Here is a 21156-nt window from a genome sequence, read left to right on the forward strand (position 1 = left end):
GTCTGAATTATCCAAGAACAAATAGAAAAGACTCTTGCTTGGCTAAAATCAACAGGGTTTTATGTTAAACTGAGTTGAAAGGTTCAGATCAGGTCCCTTAAAGCAGCAGCCACCCCCAGACATCTTATGGATGATTCTCTCTTTTCTGTAACACATTTGAACAACATTCAGGTAACATTGGACGTTATATATATACACATTTATAGACCTTCCAGTTGTTTCCATCTGAGTTCCCTTTTCAGACTTTTTAATCTCTGCTTCCCCTCGCTCTCCAGTCAGGACCCTCTCCTCCTCTCAGCTCCTCCTTTCCAATTCCACTCTCCTAAATGCAATCAGGGAATGAGTCAAGGCGAAGCAAAATAAATACTGCAGCTGCTTTCTCTCTTTGTTTTTACAGAAAAGTCTGTGTGGCTGGTTTTGAAGAAAACTGCTTTTGATTATGTAAGATTATGCTCTTTTTGGTAAAAGCTTTGGTCTGGTCTCAAGAGGCTTGGCTTTTTTTGTTTTTTTTTTTTTTGAAACAGAGTCTCACTCTGTCTCCCAGGCTAGAGTGCAGTGGTGTGATCTTGGCTGGCTGCAACCTCCACCTCCCAGGTTCAAGCAATCTTCCTGCTTTGGCCTCCCAAGTAGCTGGGATTGCAGGCGCACACCACCACACTCGGCTAATTTTTGCATTTTTAGTAGAGACGGGGTTTGCCATGATGGCCAGGCTGGTCTTGAACTCCTGACCTCAGGTGATCTGCCCGCCTTGGCCTCCCAAAGTGCTGGGATTACAGGTGTGAGCCACCATGTCCGGTCTAAGAGGCTTGGCTTCTAGTCTTGTTTCTTGTGATCTTTATTATTTCTTTACTCTTGTGTCTCTTTACTCTCTGGGACTAGAGTCCTCATCCGTCAGATGAGGGGTACAAATGCCCCAGCAGGTCTACATAACAGAGAAGAAAAAAAGGAAGAGCCCAAGTTAGCTGGGTAGACTTTCTTTGGGAGAAGATGACTTCCCCTTATCCAAAGGCATATGTATCCACTTTGGAGACCATCTAGGGTGGCCCAATTCCAAGTCGTAGGAGAATGAGAGGGTAGCCATGAGGAGAGCTAAATAGAGAGATGGAATGCCTCAGATGGGGTAGCATAATTGTATGCCTGTGACTGCCCAATAGAACCAATTTCAGGGTGGCCTGGTGTCTTATCCAGTGTGTGTCTTCCCTCCTTTCTTTTAACTTGGAGTGAATGAATATAAAAAGGCCAAAGGCCCCAGCTTATTCTGTAGGAGTGTAATCTTTTTTAAATTTTTATTTTATATATATATATAAATATATGTTTTTTCTTTTTTTTTTGGAGAGCGAGTCTCACTGTGTGGCCCAGGCTGGAGTGTAGAGGCACGACCTCAGCTCGCTGCAACCCCCACCTCCCAGGTTCAAGTGATTCTCCCGCCTCAGCCTCCCGAGTAGCTGGAATAACAGGCGCCTGCCATCATGCCCAGCTAATTTTTGTATTTTTAGTAGAGATAGGGTTTCACCATGTTGGTCAGGCTGGTCTTTAACTCCTGACCTCAAGTGATCTACCCACCTTGGCCTCCCAAAGTGCTGGGATTACAAGCCTGAGCCAATGTGCCCGGCCAAGAGTGTAATCTTAAAGATGGAAAAACCTCACTCCCTAAAAAAACAGTGAAGCCCTCCCTGGTCTGCTGGGGTTCCTGATCCCAACACTTTGCTGAGCTTTACTCCAGCCAGGCAGCATTTACAGAGTATCCACTTTTTTGCCAGGCCCTGTGCTTAGAGCCAGGGGTATGAAGATCATCCTTTCTCTCTTAGATCAGGGTCCCCAGCCTCCGGGCTGTGGACTGGCACCAGTCCGTGGCCTGTTAGGAACCGAGCTGCACAGAAGGAGGTGAGTAGCAAGCAGGTGAGCAAGCATTACTCCCTGAGCTCCGCATCCTGTCAAATCAGCTGTGGCATTAGATTCTCTTAGGAGCACAAACCCTATTGCAAGGGATCTAGGTTGTATGTTCCTTATGAGAATCTATTGCCTGCTGATCTGTCACTGTCTCCGTCACCCCCAGATGGAACCATCTAGTTGCCGGAAAACAAACTCAGGCCTCCCATTCATTCCACATTATGGCGAGTTGTATAATTATTTCATTATATATTACAATGTTATAATCATGGAAATAAAGTGCACAATAAAGATAATGGACTTGAATCATCCTGAAACCATCCCTGCCCCAATTCGGTGGAAAAATTGTCTTCCACGAAACCAGTCCCTGGTGCCAAAAAGGTTGGGGACCACTGCCTTAGATGGTCTCCTTTTCCCACTCTTTCTACAACCTGTCTCCATAGAGAGTTAGAGGAATATTTTCAACGTGTAGACCATGTCTCTTCCCTGCTCTAACCCCGCAGTGGCTTCCCTCTGCACCTGTCCAAGGCCCAGAGGCTGGGGACCACTAATCTAAGAGAGACAAAGGTCTGGGATTTGCATTTTAACACCCAAATCCCAGACCTTTTACAACGGGGCCCTGCAGGGTGTGATCTGAGCCCACTTTTCTCACCGAACCCTACCCTTTTTGTTGTCATAGACACTACTGTGATGTCTAAATCAGGAATTTTTTTTTTTTTTTGGTGTGGTCGTGGGAAAGACAGCAGGCACATTGAGTTGAGTTCATCACGATTCTCAGGCCAAGCACACTGGCATCACAAGCCCCCTCTCTTGCTTTGTGTATTTATTATTATTATTATTTTGAGATGGAGTCTTGCTCTGTCATCCAGGCTGGAGTGCAATGGCCTGATCTGGCTCACTGCAACCTCTGCCTCCTGGGTTCAAGCAATTCTCTTGCCTCAGCTCCCTGAGTGGCTGGGATTACAGGTGCACGCCACCACGCCCAGCTAATTTTTAGTAGAGATGGGATTTCATTATGGTTGACCAGGCTGGTCTCAAACTCCTAACCTCAAGTGATCCACCCACCTTGGCCTCCCAAAGTGCTGGGATGGCAGGTGTGAGCCACCTTCCCCAGCCTATTTTCTTTTATACTTAGTTTTTTTATTCCCAATTCCCAAATTTATTCTAATTCTTCTCCCTCCGCAGGCAACCATTCAAAACTATTTCAAGTGAATCTTCTGTTGGATGTGTTTTAGCTGAATGTGATATCTATGGGCCTATATTTTAATATACTTGATATATTTTATGGTTTTCTCACTCAGCGCTAGGTTTCTGAGATCTAATCACATTGTTAAGGGCATGTTTGTAGACACCATGTTCACATTTTAACATGCATTTTCCCAGTGACGGGCACCAGATTGCCTCCAACTTCCCATCCTCAGGAATAAGGCTGCAATGAGCACCCTGCACAGTGTGAGGCCCGGGTGACAGGCCATGGGAGGGCACTTGTTGGCCATGGGGCGTGCAACATACAGCTCTGAATTTGCTGCTTTCCCGAATAGCCTCAGTAGCTTCGTGGTCTTGGTACTTGTAATTCTCTCACTCTGGAATAATTATCTCCTGGGCTCTTACAGCATTTTCTCCTGCTCATCAGTGAGGTCTTAGCTCAAAATCATTGTCTCAAAGAGGCCTTCCCTGTCTCACAGCTATCCCCACAACCCACCCTCCCCAGGTTACTCTGTCATTTTTACTTACACAGGGTTTCACCCTGTCGCCTAGGCTGGAGTGCAGTGGTATGATCTCGGCTCACTGCACCCTCAACCTCTGGGGTCAAGTGATCCCGCAACCTCAGCCTACCAAGTAGCTGGGCACATGTCACCATGCATGCCAGGCTGATTTTTGTATTTTTTTGTAGAAATGAGGTTTTGCCATGTTGCGCAGGCTGGTCTCGAACTCCTGGCCTCAAGTGATCCGCCTGTCTCAGCCTCCCAAAGTGCTGGGATTACAGGCCTGAGTGCACCCAGCCACTTTTCACAATTTGAAATGATTTGTGATAGCTTATTTATGATCTGTCTTCTTTTTCTCCACGAGGGCAGAGGTCACTGTCCTGTTCACTAGGTATCTAGCATAACCTTAGCATATGGTAGGTTCTCAACATTATTGAATAAATTAATGAAATAATAAAAAGAAATAGTATTGTGATACCAATCCGTTCCAAATTCTATGGTTAGAAAAGTGAGGAACGTAACTGGCGACACACGTAGGGAATGCTCTTTAAGAGGGACCTGAAGGTCAACTGGATTACCTGGTGATTAGCCCCTTCTGCACTAGGATCTATTCCCCAAGCCTACACGCTCATATCCACCGCTAATTTTGAGCTGCATTTCCACCGGGCCCCACCCGCCTAGCGGACGGGTGCAAATCCCGGCAAGCCCGCAGGGGGCGCCCAGAGCACGCCGACCGGGGAGAACTAAAACTACATTTCCCAGCATCCCGCGCGCCGCAGACTCACTTCCGGAGACCTCAGGCAAGATGGCAGCGTCCGAGGAGCACGATTCTCCGACCGAAGCGTCCCAGCCGGTGGTAGAAGAGGAGGAAACTAAAACATTTAAAGACCTGGTGAGAATGGGTGATGCCGGCTTCTTTTCTGTATTCTGGTGTCAGGCTCAGGCATACCCCAGTTACCTTAGACCCCAGTCTGATAGTGTACAAAAGCATCTCGGGGCCTAGCTTGGGTTTTCCCCCAGAATTTCAGAGGGCCGGGTTCCGGACTTACTCCGAATTTGGGTGGTGAGAGGGCTGCTGGGCCCTGAGGACCCCCATTTGCCCTGTTCTCCAGTTTAGCGTGGCAACGTTTGTATGTGTCCAGGAGGTTGTACATATGGGGAATTGGTCTCTATAGTTGGAGCTTTGGAGTCAGATGAACCAACCAGATTTGAATTTTGACCCAGGCTCTTACTATAGACAAATTGTTACCTCTCTGTGCTTCTCTTTCCATATCTGTAAATTGGGGGTAGTGAAAGTACTTACCTCTCAGAATTGTTGTGACTATTAAGTGAGATGATACATGTAAAGCGCTTGGCCTTGGCCTTGGTGAGTACAAAGTGTTCGTTAAGTCTTGAGCTGTTGTCTCATAAGAGTAGGCTCTGAGATGCACAGTAAATACCTTTTAAATCAAGCATAAGGGTTGTACATGATGGTTCTGTCAAAATCAGTTAAATAGGAGGGAGGTAGATGTGTGCTGTTCTTGGCTAAGGTATATTTTTCTGAATTCTAAGGGTGTGACAGATGTATTGTGTGAAGCTTGTGACCAGTTGGGTTGGACAAAACCCACAAAGATCCAGATTGAAGCTATTCCTTTGGCCTTACAAGGTAGGTTGTATGACCTCGTACAGATTTAATATAAAGTTATCTCAATTAGATACCCCTTTTGAAAGCTGTTGCTTGCACACTGCATACTTCAAGTGAAATGAGGATATGGTCACTAAATGTACAAAGTTTGGGTAATGGTATTTGAAAATGGCATTCCACAGTTTTACTGAGCTTACCTTCTGTCTTAATAGCTGAAAGGTTTGTTTTTTGCCACAGATGCTGACTTTAAGGAAGCCCTGGATTAAAGTATATTAACGACAATCTTGGTAGACTTTATGCATCAATGGGTGTACACTTAGACAGGGAAGAATGCCTGGAACACATATATGTGTCTTGAGGAGTTGAGAGTACTTGCTGTGAGGCATGCTTATCAAATTTGTAGAAGAATGGTTAAAGTGCTGATTGATGGCTAGTGGAACTGAAACCAATAGGATGAACTTTTTTATTTTTGAGACTTTTTTTTTAAGATGAAGTTTTTTTGAGATGGAGTTTCACTCTGTAGCCCAGGCTGGAGTGCAGTGGTGCGATCTTGGCTTACTGCAACCTCCACCTCCTGGGTTCAAGCAACTCTCCGATCTCAGTCTCCCATGGCTAATTTTGTATTTTTTGTAGAGATGGGGTTTCAGCATGTTGGCCAGGCCAGTCTGGAACTCCTGACTTCAAGTGATCCTCCTACCCTGGCCTCCCAAAGTGCTGGGATTACAGGCGTGAGCCACCACACCTGGCTGTAATTGGATGGACTTTAACAGGAGTAGAAGTAAAGTCCTGCTCTTAGATTCTTAAAGTACCAACTTTACAGGATTAGAGTAGGTGATAAAAGAGACCCAGAGGTGTTAGTTAACTGAAATCTATTAAGATCTTCAGAGAAAGTGAATGTAATCTTAGCTATTATTATAAGAGGAGTAATGTGGCTAATTATTGTTAGTATTAATATAGCTATTATTGTATTAATTACTATATTAATGATTAATGTAAGCTGTAATTATGATTATTATTAGTAATTAATGTATCGATTGTCATTTATAATAATGGAAAAATTTAATGATTTGAAGAACTGTCATGTGGAAAAGGGGTTAGGCTTACTCTGCAAAACTTCATTTGCTCCTTCCATTAATAGTTACTATTTGGTGTAAATGTAATGCACTGGAGGTTAACTGTCTTCTCCAAGAGTCTACATTCTATTAAAGAGATAATTATAAATTTATTACAAGTTGAATGGGGACCTAAGAAAGTTACATTCAGAGTGCACTGAGGGAGAAAAGATTACATATAATTGGGATGGATTAGAGAAGATTTATTTCATTTTATTTTTGGCCAGGGAGGTTGGGAGGATATTTGAGCTGAACCTTGAAGACTGAATTTAGAAGGATTTAGACATTCAGATATGAGGGGAGGGGAGGACTTTCTAGGCATAGGGAACAGCATGAAAAAAAGCCAGTCTGGAAAACATGGGCATATATGGAGATTTGCAAGTACTTAACAGAGTGGTGAAAAATTTATTAAGGTGATTGGGGCCAGATTATGAAGGATTTGAGTGCTGGGTCAAGGAATTTGGTCTTTTGTTTCATAGGCAGTGGAGCATTTTGGAGATTAAGGATTTAGAGTTGTACTCTTGGAATATTAATCTCATAGCTGTGAAAGATCATTAGAGACAAGAGATTGGAGTCTGGGAAACCAATGTCATTATAATGATTTCAGCAATAAATAATGGGTATGGTGGTGGTAGAATGAAAAAGAAAAAATGTTAGAAAAAGAATCATGATTATATAACCAGTAAAGTAGAAGGCAAGGAAGGGGTGGAGAAAATGTAAGATTATTGCCCAGTTTCTAGGCTATATGTTTAGGGCATATTATTGGTGTATCACTGATACCAGAAGGGAACAGGGGGAAGAATTCAGGAAAGCTGAATTCAGTTGGGAGTCATTGATTTTGGATATCAATGAGCTAGAGTTGGTAATTGCAGGAAGGGAATCGGGAAATGTTGCTTAGGGTACAGTTTCAGTTAGACAGGATGGATAAGTTCTGAAGATCAATTGAATAGCACGGTGACTACAGTTAATAATGTTTTGTATATTTGAAAATTGTTAGGAGAGTAGATCTTAAATGTTCTTACCACAAAGATGACAAGGATGTGATGTGACAGATATGTTAATGAGCTTGATTTAATCACTCCACAGAGTATACATATATCAAAACTTTGCATTGTATACCATAAGTGTATTATAACTTTTTGTCAATAAAACTGGGGGACAATAAAATAGGAAAAACATAGACAGTTGGAATTTTGGGATTGGAACTTGATCAAGAGGCCAGAACTGGATATGGACACTATATCCAAAGAGTGATTATAACTGAGACTAGAAATGGATTAGATTGGCAAATGAGGCCAGAAGATGACAGAGGAAAATTGGAAGAGTCAATAGAGGGTTGAAAATCATGAGAGTATAGGTTCACACAAATTAGGGAAGGGAAAGTGTCTCAAGGAGGGGCTAGTGAACACTTCCAACTTGTGTAGAGAAGTTTGGAGGATAAGCACCGTATAAAGGCCGGTGGTGGGAAAGAAATATCAGTGGCCCAGTGCTTCTTTAAAATAGCAAGAAGGGTTCATGGATTTTAACTTTTCCAGTTTGCCCTACAGCATAGGTGAGAAGAAGGAGTCAAAATAGCTGGTAATAATCCTAAAATCATTCTAATTTTTTCAGCCATAAGTTTAAATTTGTTGCAGAAAAGAATAGGGAGGGGTCAGTTGAAGATTCCTAGGAACTGACAGAAATGATCACCACGGAAAATGTCTGTATTCTTATTCTTGGGTTTGTCTCATTCTAATGAGTAGTTTATACATGCTTCATTTGAATCTCTAGATTCTGCCTCTAAGCAAATGATTCAAATAATCTAGTGTTTGTTTTTGTCACTGTTGTTATTCAGTTAAAATAACTTGTAAATTTTAATTTGGGACTAATGACATTTTCAGTTTCTGCAAAGTTACTGAGCCCGGATTGTCTGCTGTTCTTAAACCTTGTGACAATTCAGAACAGTAGGTAGGGATGATTGTTTTATTAGTGTGGAAATTGAGACTCAGGGGGTTAAGTCCCTTGGCTAAAGTCACATAACTAATTATTGCCAGAGCTGGAATTTGAACATAGAATCTTATAGCTCGAAAAAGTGTGTTACTATCAAGAGATCAAAAATGGTTTGATGGGCATGGTGGTTCATGCTTATAACCCCAGCACTTTGGGAGACTGAGGTGGGAGTATTGCTTGAGGCCAGGAGTTTGAGACCTGCCTGGGCAACATAGTGAGACACCATCTATTTATGTCGGTTTCAGAGATCACTTAGAGTTGTCCTCAAAGAATTTCAGTTTATTAATGGCTGCGGTATAGCGAGCACTTAATTCAGTGCTAGCAATGTGGCAGGTCTATATGACAAAATTTATTCTACTCTTATGGAGTTTATGCATCCTGGTCTATTCTCTACAGGTATAAACACTGAAAAGGCTTCATTGTTACCTGCCCTGCCACTGGAGAACATTAAAATAAGTAGATGAGTGAGACATTTTATTCCTGGATTGTCATTTGTTTCTATAATCTTTAAAAAATCAATCCGTTGTCTGGTTTGACTTGGATTTCACATCTCTGCATATGCTTTTGAGTGGAAAACACTGATGTTAATGAAAAGAAGGCTGAAGAATAGAATTCACTAGAATACACTGTGTATTAGTCCATTTTCATGCTGCTGGTAAAGACATACCTGAGACTGGGAAGAAAAAGAGGTTTAATTGAACTTACAGTTCCATTTGTGGCTGGGGAGGCCTCAGAATCATGGCAGGAGACAAAGGCACTTCTTACATGGTGGTGGCAAGAGAAAATGAGAGAGATGCAAAAGCAGAAACCACTGATAAAACCCATCAGATCTCGTAAGACCTTTCCACTACCACTAGAACAGTGTAGGGGAAACTGCCTCTGTGATTCAAATTGTCTCCCACTGGGTCCCTCCCACAACATGTAGAAATTATGGGAGTACAATTCAAGATGAGATTTGGGTGGGGACACAGAGCCAAGCCATATCACACTGTTGTCTGATCTGGCATGGCAGATCCTGGTTTAACTGATTAATGCTTAAGAGATGGATTTTACAAGTCTATTCTACTTGGTCCGTGTCATTGAACACTACTGATCACTCTTCTTGCTTGAAGCTGTCGTCCTCCTTAATTTCAAGACAGCATTTTCCTCTTCTGTCTTCCTAGCTATTCTTTCTCAGTCTCTTCTGATTCCTTTCCCCCTTTGCCTTACAATATTGATTCTGTCTTTATCTTTTTTTCTTACTCTGAAACATTATGTAACATTTCTTATTCAGCTCTCAACCTTAAAGCCTGTCTTAAAGTGAGTCTGTATTCATCAGAATCATCTGTGGAGCTTTTGTTGTTGTTGTTGTTAAATAGAGATTTCTAGGTCCCAGCCAAGACCTACTGAATCAGAATTTCCAGGAGTGGGACTGGGCATATATATATATATATGTGTGTGTGTATATATATATTATACACACACACACACACACATATGTAAGCCTCATAGATGATTCTGAAGCATCTGCCCCCGAGGGAATACTCATGGCTCCCATGTCTGTTCTAACCCCCACTTTTTTCCTGAGCTCCAAACAAGTACGTCCAACTGGTTTTTAGACATAGCTCTTTGAGTTTATTGCAGGAACCTTAAGTTTCGAGTTCCCTATGTGGAAACCCAAGTCCTTATTTTCCTCACCAGGACTAATTTTTCTGTTGCCTATATCTCAGTTTTTGGCTTTTGAGTGTCCTGCACTAAAAATGTGTGTGTCACTCACATTTCCTTTTGTTAGTTTCTGAATCTCACTGGTTCCTGTGCTCATGCCTGGCCTCAGTTCAGGCCACCATCATATCTCTCCTGAATTACATCCAGTGTCTCAGTTGAGCCCTGGTTTTCCTTGTTCTGGTCATTGAAGTCATTTCAAATTGTAAGTCATGTGTAGGTTATGTCAGAGAAAAGGGATTTATTTATTATAGGATCATTTTCTAGGTAAAGAAGACTTCTCAGCAGTAACACAGTCATAGAACAGGAGCAGCAACTGTAGGGGCCATGATTTAATAGGGAACATTCTCACTGGATGCTGTTGTAGTGCATAGCTACCTCACGGGCTGCAGCCAGCCTGGAGATAGTGCTTTTGACTCAGGAGTTAATTTCCAAGTCTTGTAAATTGTGGCTTGAGTGGTGATAACACACAGTGGTGACCTGTTCTTAAAGAATTCTGTAGAGCATTCTTCCCTCAGAAGCAGCAGTAAATGGCATGCACTGTTAAGTTCCTTGGCTCCTCCTTATGCCATCAGGCCTAGAGTTTATCGTCCTAAAGAGTAATATTGATCGTGATATTCCCTGTTTAAAATCCTTCAGTTCTCTCTTATAGGAAAGCATCAAAACTCTAGCCTCATTCTTCTTTCTCCCTTAACACTTCTGTTTTCCAGCCACATTGCACTTCTCAGCCTAACTATGCACTTCTTAGCCTAACTATGCATGCTATGTTCTGTAAAACCTTAATTCTCTTCCCTCTTACAGGAATATCCTTTCTTCCTTTCTTTGCTTACTTCCAGGTTTAACTCACTCATCACTTCTGTTAGCCTTTTCTAACTCTTCTGGGCAGTAGTTACTCTTTTCCTTGTGTTCTCACTGTAGTTTGTAGGGGCTTATATTAAAACTCTTAACACATTATAATGCATTTGTATGTTTGTCTCACCACTGGGTTTTGAGCTTGTCCAAGAGAGAGTCCATGTCTTTTCTGTTTTTAGCCTTTCTCTCTCCCCAGTTTATCAGATATTTATTCAGAGTCTATTTTGTGCCCAGCATCGTGTCACTGTAGAAAACACGGAAATAGTGCAGAGAGAATTTCTTGGCTGTTGAATGTTTTCTTTTTCTTCTAGGTCGTGATATCATTGGGCTGGCAGAAACTGGCTCTGGAAAAACAGGTGCCTTTGCTTTGCCCATTCTAAATGCACTGCTGGAGACCCCGCAGCGTTTGTTTGCCCTAGTTCTCACCCCGACTCGGGAGCTGGCCTTTCAGATCTCAGAGCAGTTTGAAGCCCTGGGGTCCTCTATTGGAGTGCAGAGTGGTAAGTGTCTGAGAGGGAAGGGATCCTGGGTTGTAGTTTGTAGGGGCTTATATTACAAGTGAATAATGAGTGTGAAAGGAAAATGGGGTAAAGTGTTACTAGCGTCATTTATTGGCCTAAAGAGCTAATGTTGTATTTTAGCTTTGGGAAGAGTATTAATTGTAAGGGAAGAGCAAATTTAAGTAGAAATCTGGCATTGGCTTTAAAAGATATTCAGTGGACTTTGGAAAAAATTAAGGATCTCGCCTCTATGTTCTTTTTCTCTCTGTAGCTGTAATTGTAGGTGGAATTGATTCAATGTCTCAATCTTTGGCCCTTGCAAAAAAACCACATATAATAATAGGTGAGTAACTGACAGAGGTAAAAGACATTGGCAGTGATGAATTGGAGAAAATCTATCAGTGTTGGATAGAAAGATTTTGTAACCCTGTTAAATTTTTTAATTTCTTAAGCTAAATTTGGTGGAGAGCTGTGGGGTGGGGCAGATTCCTTTATTTATTTATTTTTTGACCTGTTCTAAAACATCACTGTTTCTCCTCAACCTATCTTGGTAGCAACTCCTGGTCGACTGATTGACCACTTGGAAAACACGAAAGGTTTCAACTTGAGAGCTCTCAAATACTTGGTCATGGATGAAGCCGACCGAATACTGAATATGGATTTTGAGACAGAGGTGAGCTCTCAATTTCTTTCCTCCTCTTAGAGCATCTCAGGGTTCCTGTTTCAAAATTTGGTTCAATGCCCACTTGTTTTATGTAGAACATTGCATCAGTATCAGTTTTATTCTTGATAATCTTCAAGTTGCATTTACTGAGCACCCTCTTATCTTTAGAATATAGTCTGGCTCTGACTCCAGAAATGGGAAATATCAAAACCAGATTTTCTTTTCCATTTCATTTAATTTAGACCTTGACATACATCCTGAAATATCTTCATTTTTTTTGATGACCCTCTACTCCCAGCTTACTTAGTTGATTAATACTGACTTTTCTGTTAGATTAGCTCCAGCCTACTAATTTATACTATTCGTTTCTCAGAAAGGTATTTTTTGTAGTGTCTGGTAGGGCATCAGACAGTAAATATTCAGTAAACCTTAGTTGAATATAATTGAATTTTCGAGTCTGAAATCCTCACAGTGATACATTTGGTTTGTTAGTGTCTACGTCCTTCACTACCTGGAGGATTTTCTGGTCTTCCAGTCTGAATGTTACATTGGCATCTTTTCCCCTTTGTGCCTTAGGTTGACAAGATCCTCAAAGTGATTCCTCGAGATCGGAAAACATTCCTCTTCTCTGCCACCATGACCAAGAAGGTGAAATTTGCTAGGACTTTTGTTTCTTCTTTATGAGAATTGATACATAAAGTAAGCAGTAACAACAATAATAACAATAAGTAAAAATAAATTGCTTTAGTCTGTTTTCACACTGCTATAAAGTACTATCTGAGAGTAGGTAATTTATACAGAAAAGAGATTTAATTGACTCACAGTTCCACATGGCTGGGGAGACCTCAGGAAGCTTATAGTTATGGCAGAAGACAAAGGGGAAGCAAGGCACATCTTACATGGCGGCAGGAGGTGGGGGCAGTGCCACACTTTAAAACCATCAGAAATTGTGAGAACTCACTGTCATGAGAACAGCATGGGGAAAATCCGCCTCCACGGTCCAATCACCTTCTACCAGGTCCCTCCTGTGACACGTGGGGATTGCAGTTCGACCTGAGATTTGGGTGGGAACACAGAGCCAAACCATATCATAAATAAAGATTGTTTAGGCATCAGCATGCTATTCTGGATTTTCTTCCTTCAGGTGCAAAAACTTCAGCGAGCAGCTCTGAAGAATCCTGTGAAATGTGCTGTTTCCTCTAAATACCAGACAGTTGAAAAATTACAGCAATATTATATTTTTATTCCCTCTAAATTCAAGGTAAAGTGTTTACTTTGATCATTCCTGCCTCTCCCTCTTCTTTTCACCAAAGCATCTGAAAACGTGTCTACTCTTGATTAGCTAAGAGCTGCAATGCAGATTGGCGTCCTGTCTGTTTGCTTTAGAGTGCATCTCATGCTTATATTATTGCTGATAAGCCAGACATTCCAGGAATTCACAACACATTAAACCACAATATTGAAGTCGTGATGTAATCATATAATTCCTTCCCATCCCCATCCTTGGGGTAATTTTTTTTCTGTCTGCTTATTATATAGCTTTTATTTAGGATGAAGCCCCTGGTTTTGTGCTTTGATATAATGACTTCTCCTGTTTGCTCAGTATAGATCTCCTGCTTGCCTTTAGGTTGTGTGGGGAATACATGGTTCACAGAGATGGTAATGCTGGTTAAGGATTGCAAAGCTGGCAGCTGGGGGTCTGGATAATTGAGAAACAACTCTAGGCTTAGTCTTTTACCTATGTGTATGCCAGGTCTCTAATCCTTTCTCCCGGGTTCAATTACATTTATTGTTTTGGGTTTGTAACTTAGGATACCTACCTGGTTTATATTCTAAATGAATTGGCTGGAAACTCCTTTATGATATTCTGCAGCACCTGTAACAATACCCAGAGAACAGCTTTGCTACTGCGAAATCTTGGATTCACTGCCATCCCCCTCCATGGACAGATGAGTCAGGTAAGGATTCTTCATCATCATCAGCCATGCACTGGTGGCGCGAGTGAGATAGACCTCCTAACAGTAGATTTGTACAGTAAGGACATAGGGCACCAATGCCTGTTTCCATAATTGTTGTAATTATGGGCTTCGAAGTATTGCCCTAGATCCTTGCTTTCTTCTTTCAGGGTGGCAGGAGGCTTCCATTAGAATATTTCATATGTGGCTGTCTGGTTTGCAAGCTGTTGAGTTGATTTATTCAGCCCTAGTGATAATAATGACTCTGGTCTCTAAAAACATTAATAAATTATTTCCCAGTTACCTGTCTTTCATTTCAAACTACCCTTTTTTTGTATCATATTTTTTGTTGAGTCTTACTTATGTTTGTTCCTTCCGTATTTCTGTTTTGTCCCATGAAGCCCCATTCAAAACTTAGGGGGAAAAAAACTTTTAAAAAATGTATGTCTCTGGCCGGGCGCGGTGGCTTAAGCCTGTAATCCCAGCACTTTGGGAGGCCGAGGCGGGTGGATCACGAGGTCAAGAGATCGAGACCATCCTGGTCAACATGGTGAAACCCCGTCTCTACTAAAAATACAAAACATTAGCTGGGCATGGTGGCGCGTGCCTGTAATCCCAGGTATTCAGGAGGCTGGGGCAGGAGAATTGCCTGAACCCAGGGGGCGGAGGTTACGGTGAGCCGAGATCGCGCCATTGCACTCCAGCCTGGGTAACATGAGTGAAACTCCGTCTCAAAAAAAAAAAAAAAAAAAAAAATGTATGTCTCTTTGTTCTCGTGTTTGTCTGTTTTGTGTTTTGTATTCCAAAACGTACGTTAAGTTGTCCAACATTTCTTTTTCATTACCTCAGAGTAAGCGCCTAGGATCCCTTAATAAGTTTAAGGCCAAGGCCCGTTCCATTCTTCTAGCAACTGACGTTGCCAGCCGAGGTTTGGACATACCTCATGTAGATGTAGTTGTCAACTTTGACATTCCTACCCATTCCAAGGTGAGTCCTGTTGCTAACTTGACTTTCTAGTCCTAAAGTGTATTTCTTAATGGAATGTCTTCTGTCTTTTCTTAGTTACAGCAGTTTTTTGTTCCTGATTAAGTATCAAAAAACAAGAAAGCCCTTAATTTGTTCATTCTCATCACCTCGCTCAGGCCTGTGCATGTAACATTAGTACATATGAAGGAGGTAGCCAAGGAGAGTTATTAGATCCTTATAGTCAGTATGTGTACCACTGATCTAGGTCACTCTTGTTTCTTGAGAATGACAGCCTGTAGTTTTTAGTGTATCGCAAAGTCTCTTAGCCTTGGCACTGTGAACATTTTAAACTATCGGATTCTTTGTTGTGGGGGTTGTTCTTTGAGTTGAAGGATTCCAAGCAGTATTCCTGGCCTCTACCCACTAAAGGCAGCATCACACACTCTTCCACTTGTTTTAATCAGAAATATTTCCAGATATTACCAGTGTCCCTTGAGGATGACAGAATCACCCCTGGATGAGAACTGATGTGTCTCTTGTCTTTGTATTTTACTGCTATAGACAAGGTGCTATCTCATTTGATTTTCATAACAACTCTAATTTGGGCATGTATTTTTATTCCTGTTCAATAGATGGAAACAGAGGTTCAGAGAGGTTATGTGATTTGCAGGTAATTGTGTAACTGGCAGGTGATAGACCAGAGCTGTAACCCAGGTCTGCCTTGAGATCCAGTGCTGCCTCTTAAAATTACCATGTAGCCTGTGACCATGTAGATACGCTTTGTAGATTTATCTTTCTGTAAAAGAAGGGAAAGCATAGGATCAATTTTGTGCTGCAAAGAGAATAAAAAAGATGAAGTAGATTTGTCTCAACAAATTGCCTAGGCCATTTATTTTCTCCATGTTACAACATGAATCTATTTTCTTTCAAAGGTTTTGCAGCAAGACTTTGCATAGGTAGGTTTTTGTTTTTGTTTTTGTTTTACTTATAATCCATATAACTTGAATTTACCGTTTTTATTTTAGGATTACATCCATCGAGTAGGTCGTACAGCTAGAGCTGGGCGCTCCGGAAAGGCTATTACTTTTGTCACACAGTAAGTCAATCATCTTTAGGGGCAGAGCAATGTAGAAAAAAGGCAGAACTTTTGAGCCACTGGCTGGGAACCTAACGCTGTCATTTACTACACTAATCACTTTCATACTGAAAACCAGGAAGAAGGAGTTGAAAGATGGGAATAATAATACCTACCTATCAGGGTTTTAGTGAAAATTGGAGATAATATATGTAAAAGATCTAGTATAGTATAATGGTACCTAGAGCTGGAGAGCAATTGCCTTTCTGTCAACTCAGAAAGCATTAGAATAACTATTTCTGATTTTTTTTTTTAAGGAACAAATTTTTTTTTTTTTTTTTTTTTTTTTGTCTTTCTTTTTGTTTTTTAAGGAACAAATTTTTATGTACCCAAGGCTGGTTCTGTGATTAAATACCTTGAGTGATTTTCTTTCTTTCTCTCCCCTTCCTCTCCCCTCCCCTCCTCTCCCCTCCTCTCCCCTCCCCTCGTCTCCTTCCCTCCGCTTCCCCCCTCCCCTCCTCTCCTCTCTTCTCTTTCTCTTGCTTGCTTTTTTTTAAATAGGGTCTTGCTCTGTTGGCTAGGCTGGAGTGCCATGGTGCAATCTTGGCTAAGGGCACCCTCTGCCCCCTGGGCTCAAGCAGCCCTCCTGCCTCACCTCAGCCTCCCAAGTAGCTGGGACCGCAAATACATGCCAGCACACCCGGCCCTTTTTTTGTATTTTTAGTAGAGACAGGGTTTTGTCATGTTGGCCAGGCTGGTCTCAAACTCTTGAACTCAAGTGATCTGCCCGCCTCAGCCTCCCATAGTGCTGGGATTACAGGTGTGAGTCACCTGCCCGGCCGATTTTCATGTGTTTTTTTTTTTTTTAAGTGGCAAGGTTTCACTCTGTTGCCCAGGCTGGAGTGCAGTGGCTTGATCATAGCTCACTGCAGCTTCAAACTCCTAAGCTCACGTGGTCCTCGTTCCTCTGCCTCCTGAGTGGCTGGGACTACAGGCACATGCCACCACGATTGGCTGGTTTCTGATTTTTTATGGAGGTGGTATCTCACTATGTTGTCCAGGCTGGTCTGGAACTCCTGGCCTCAAGTGATCCTCCTGCTTTGACCTCCCAAAGCATTGGGATTACAGGTGCAAGCCACCATGCCTGGCCCCCCTTGAGTGATTTTTGAATTGGCTACGCACAGAGATTGCACTTAACCAGTATTTAGAAAAGAAATAACATGTTCAATATTGTTTAAACCTATGGCTCATATTGCGTTGTATCATATAATAGTAAACTGTGAAGGCACAGACATTTACATTACCAGGCCACCAAAGCTGTGCAGTTTTCCTTCCTCAGGTATGATGTGGAGCTCTTCCAGCGCATAGAACACTTAATTGGGAAGAAACTACCAGTCTTTCCGACACAGGATGATGAGGTTATGATGCTGACAGAACGTGTGGCCGAAGCCCAAAGATTTGCCCGAATGGTACGCAAGTTTCTTTTCTCACCAGTGTCTGTGCAAACAGTGTTAACTGTTTGCCACTTTATTATATTAACCCTCGTGAGAGGCTGTAGAAGCTGGGTATTATTTTATTCCAAATGTAAGATGAGCAAACTAAGGTGTACAGAAGGTAGGTAATTTGCATTAGACCATACAACCAAATGGTTGAATCAGGGTTTGGCCTCAGTCTAACCAGAGTGACCCCATTCACAGCCACTGTGCATGTGTCACATGTGGTGAGATCGATCATTCATTGGACTTGAAGTCAGAAGATCCAGCTGTGTGAACTATGTGAGCTTGGGAAATTTGCCTAATTTCTCAGCATCAGAATCAGTTTCTCACCTGTAAATTGGGAATAGCACTTGCCTTATGGGGTTTTATGAGCACCAGATAAGCCAATGTAATCTACATAGTTACTAGTAAGGGCTGATCATACCTAATCCAAAAATTTGAAATCCAAAACCAAGATTCAAAACTTTTTTTTTTTTTTGAGATGGAGTCTTGTTCTTGTTCCTCAGGCTGGAGTGCACTGGTGCAGTCTCAGCTCACTGCAACCTCTGCCTCCTGGGTTCAGGCAATTCTACTGCCTCAGCCTCCAAAGTAGCTGGGATTACAGGCATGTACCACCATGCCTGGCTAATTTTGTATTTTTAGTAGAGACGGGGTTTCTCCGTGTTGGTCAGGCTGGTCTTGAACTCCCGACCTCAGGTGATCCACCTGCCTTGGCCTTCCAAAGTGCTGGGATTACAGGCATAAGCCACTGTGTCTGGTGACCCAAAACTTTTTGAGTGCCAGAAGGATTGCCACACGTTGAAAATTCCATGGCTGACCTCATGTGACAGGTTACCATCGAGACACAGTCAAAACTTTTTTAATGGACAAAATTATTAAAAATATTGTATATATTAGCTGGGCATGGTGGCGCACACCTGTAATCCCAGCTACTTGGGAGGCTGAGGCAGGAAATTGCTGAACACGGGAGGTGGAGGTTGCAGTGAGCCGAGATTGTGCCACTGCACTCCAGCCTGGCACCTGACGACAGAGCAAGACTCTTGTCTCAGAAAAAAAAAAAACTATATATATATATGAGAGAATAAAATTACCTTCAGACAATGTGTCTAAGGTATATATATGAAACAAATGAATTTTGTATTTAGAATTGAATCCCATCCCCAAGATACCTCATTATGTATCTGCAGATATTCTAGAATGAGAAAAAATCTGAAATCTGAAAAACTACTGGTCCCAAGCATTTCAGATGAGGGATACTCACACTGTACAGTAGTAACAGTAGCAGTGGTGATGAGAAGATTTTAGAGGAAAACCCTTGGAAATGCTGCCTGCTTTCTGGAGTTCTAGTCTGAGGGATGGAGAAACTTTGCCCATGGGTTGCTTTCGGAGTAGCTGAGTTACAGATTTGGTTTTTATTCTACCCACATGGGATTTTTTTTGGTTTGGTATTTTTGTTTATAAAAATATTACATGTGCATTGGGGAAAAAAATAAAAAAAATACAGAAAGAATTAAAGTAGTAAGTGAAAAGGTAAACCATTCCCCACAGAAAACCATTGATAACATTTGGCTCCTTTTCTTTCTTTAGCCACAATTAGACTTTATCTAATTATATAGGATTAACATTTTTCTGTTTCAACAAATATAGATCCATGTGATCGTTTCTTAATGGCTACAAAGAATTCCATCATGTGTATGAAACACTTACATTCATGGATGCTTATGCTTTTTTCCAGTTTTTTTTCTGCTTTGGTACAGTGTTGAACATCCTGCTTTATACAGCTTTGCATACTTACTCCCTTAGAATAAATCCCTGGAAGTAGAATTGGTGGACCAAGGGATATACACAGTTAAAATCTGAATTCATACAGAATGCCAAATTGCCCCCCCGACCAGACCAAAAAAAGCTATAGCAGATTGCGCTACAAGTGACAGTATATGTGAATTTTCTTCACCTTGGCCAATACTGGGAATTACCCATCTCTTAAGTCTTTGCCAATCTGCCATGTGAAAATAAAACCTTATTATTTGAATGTTCACGTTTTGATTACTAATAAGGTTAACATCTTTATATATTTGGAGTTGAGTCTCATTCCTTTGCTAATGTCAGGCATCAGGGAGTTACTTGATACTTCAGCTTAAGGAGAGGGGAGGGGCATATGTTCCCTTCAGGGCCAGTAATTCATTTTCAATCCCATCCCCTTTTTTCTTGTAGGAGTTAAGGGAGCATGGAGAAAAGAAGAAACGCTCGCGAGAGGATGCCGGAGATAACGATGATACAGAGGGTGCTATTGGTGTCAGGAACAAGGTGGCTGGAGGAAAAATGAAGAAGCGGAAAGGCCGTTAATCACTTCTATGAAGGCTCAAGTTCTGCTATTCCATAAAAGAGAGTTGAAGAAGAGAATGAAACCTGCTCCAACAGAGATCTTGAGACTGAAATCTGTCAGAATTGTGTCCAGAATGTGCTCGACTAACTCAGTACTCTTCCCCATTTTGGGCTGGGGTAGCATTACTGCAGAATAATTCTTACAGCACTGATGTCAAGACCCTTACCGTTCTTCAACTTTGATTCCTTGCTCATGACATGAGTAGGATGTGCTCTTCTGTCACGTCGCACAGACCTTTTGCCTTTTTTAGCTGCAAGTCCAAGATGAGGTTGGTGATGCCCATGACTTGTAATTGGAAAGAAGCTTGGACATCTGTAAATGATATTTAAGCCATCTTGGCTTACGCTTTGTTCAAACTAACGTGAAACAATAAATTTAAATATTATTTTTAAAAGATTCAAACTCCTTGAAGGCATTGGTATTGATGGGCCTTATAGATTTAAGTAATATCTTGTTAGTAGGTAAGAAGTGTTGATTACATGGTGAATTCATTGATTGTCCTAATGGCTTTGAAAGGGAAATCCTACTTAAAAGGAGGTTGTGCTTTTTTTGCAGATGGAGCAAAGTCAATCAGTAAGACAGCAGAGGTCTTTAAAATCCCTAAATAGATTTATTTCCTTTGTTCCCTCAGTGAAGCAGGTGCCTAGGAAGACTGGTTTCTTATGTAGACTTTTTTTTTTTTGAGATAGAGTCTCGCTCTGTCTCCAGGCTGGAGTGCAGTGGCATGACCTCAGCTCACTGCAACCTTCGCGTCCCGGGATCAAGCGATTTTCCTGCCTCAGCCTCCTGAGTAGCTGGAACTAGTGGCATGCACCACCACACCCAGCAAATTTTTGTATTTTTAGTAGAGACGGGGTTTCACCATATTGGCCAGGATGGTCTTGATCTCTTGACCTTGTGATCCACCTGCATTGGCCCCCCAAAGTGCTGGGACTACAGGTGTGAGCCACTGTGCCCAGCAACTTTCTTTTTTTGAGACAATCTTGCTGTCACCCAGGCTGGAGTGCAGTGGTGTGACCTCAGCTCAGTGCAGTGTAGCTAGGCTGGAATGCAGTGGTGTGACCTCAGCTCAGTGCAATGTGACTAGGCTGGAATGCAGTGGTGTGACCTCAGCTCGGTGCAGTGTGATTAGGCTGGAGTGCAGTGGTGTGACTTGCAGCCTTGACCTCCCAGGCTCGTGATCCTCCTGCCTCAGCCTCCTGAGTAGCTGGGACTAGAGGCACACGCCATCACTCCTGTT

The 21156-nt window shown here is 42.0% G+C and overlaps 1 protein-coding gene across 2 annotated transcripts; it reads left to right on the plus strand.

The window, feature by feature from the left end:
- Positions 1-4306: 4306 nt before the first annotated feature.
- Positions 4307-20312, plus strand: DDX47 (DEAD-box helicase 47). 2 transcript variants are annotated; one of them, XR_004261454.1, is made up of 12 exons: positions 4307-4488; positions 5148-5241; positions 11186-11374; positions 11646-11717; positions 11929-12047; positions 12615-12686; positions 13183-13299; positions 13850-13996; positions 14843-14980; positions 15985-16055; positions 17360-17503; positions 19745-20312. XR_004261454.1 is itself a non-coding variant. In XM_032253679.1 (12 exons), exons 1-12 carry the CDS (start codon positions 4402-4404, stop codon positions 19874-19876), a joined length of 1368 nt encoding a protein of 455 aa, XP_032109570.1. In that variant the 5' UTR covers positions 4307-4401; the 3' UTR covers positions 19877-20312. The 2 variants fall into 2 exon arrangements, 1 of the variants encoding a protein (XP_032109570.1); XM_032253679.1 differs by having other exon boundaries at positions 17374-17503.
- The last annotated feature ends 844 nt before the right edge of the window (positions 20313-21156 follow it).

Source organism: Sapajus apella, unplaced genomic scaffold, assembly GCF_009761245.1.
Source record: "Sapajus apella isolate SASKATOON/1434 unplaced genomic scaffold, GSC_monkey_1.0 scaffold84, whole genome shotgun sequence".
Taxonomy (NCBI): domain Eukaryota; kingdom Metazoa; phylum Chordata; class Mammalia; order Primates; family Cebidae; genus Sapajus; species Sapajus apella.

Bases quoted from the DNA above. Each gene is read 5' to 3' on its own strand.
- DDX47 (XM_032253679.1), top strand. From the start codon at position 4,402: ATGGCAGCGTCCGAGGAGCACGATTCTCCGACCGAAGCGTCCCAGCCG. The intron at 4,489-5,147 runs GTGAGAATGGGT...CTGAATTCTAAG, and splicing joins CTAAAACATTTAAAGACCTG to GGTGTGACAGATGTATTGTG. The intron at 16,056-17,373 runs GTAAGTCAATCA...TTCCTTCCTCAG, and splicing joins GCTATTACTTTTGTCACACA to GTATGATGTGGAGCTCTTCC.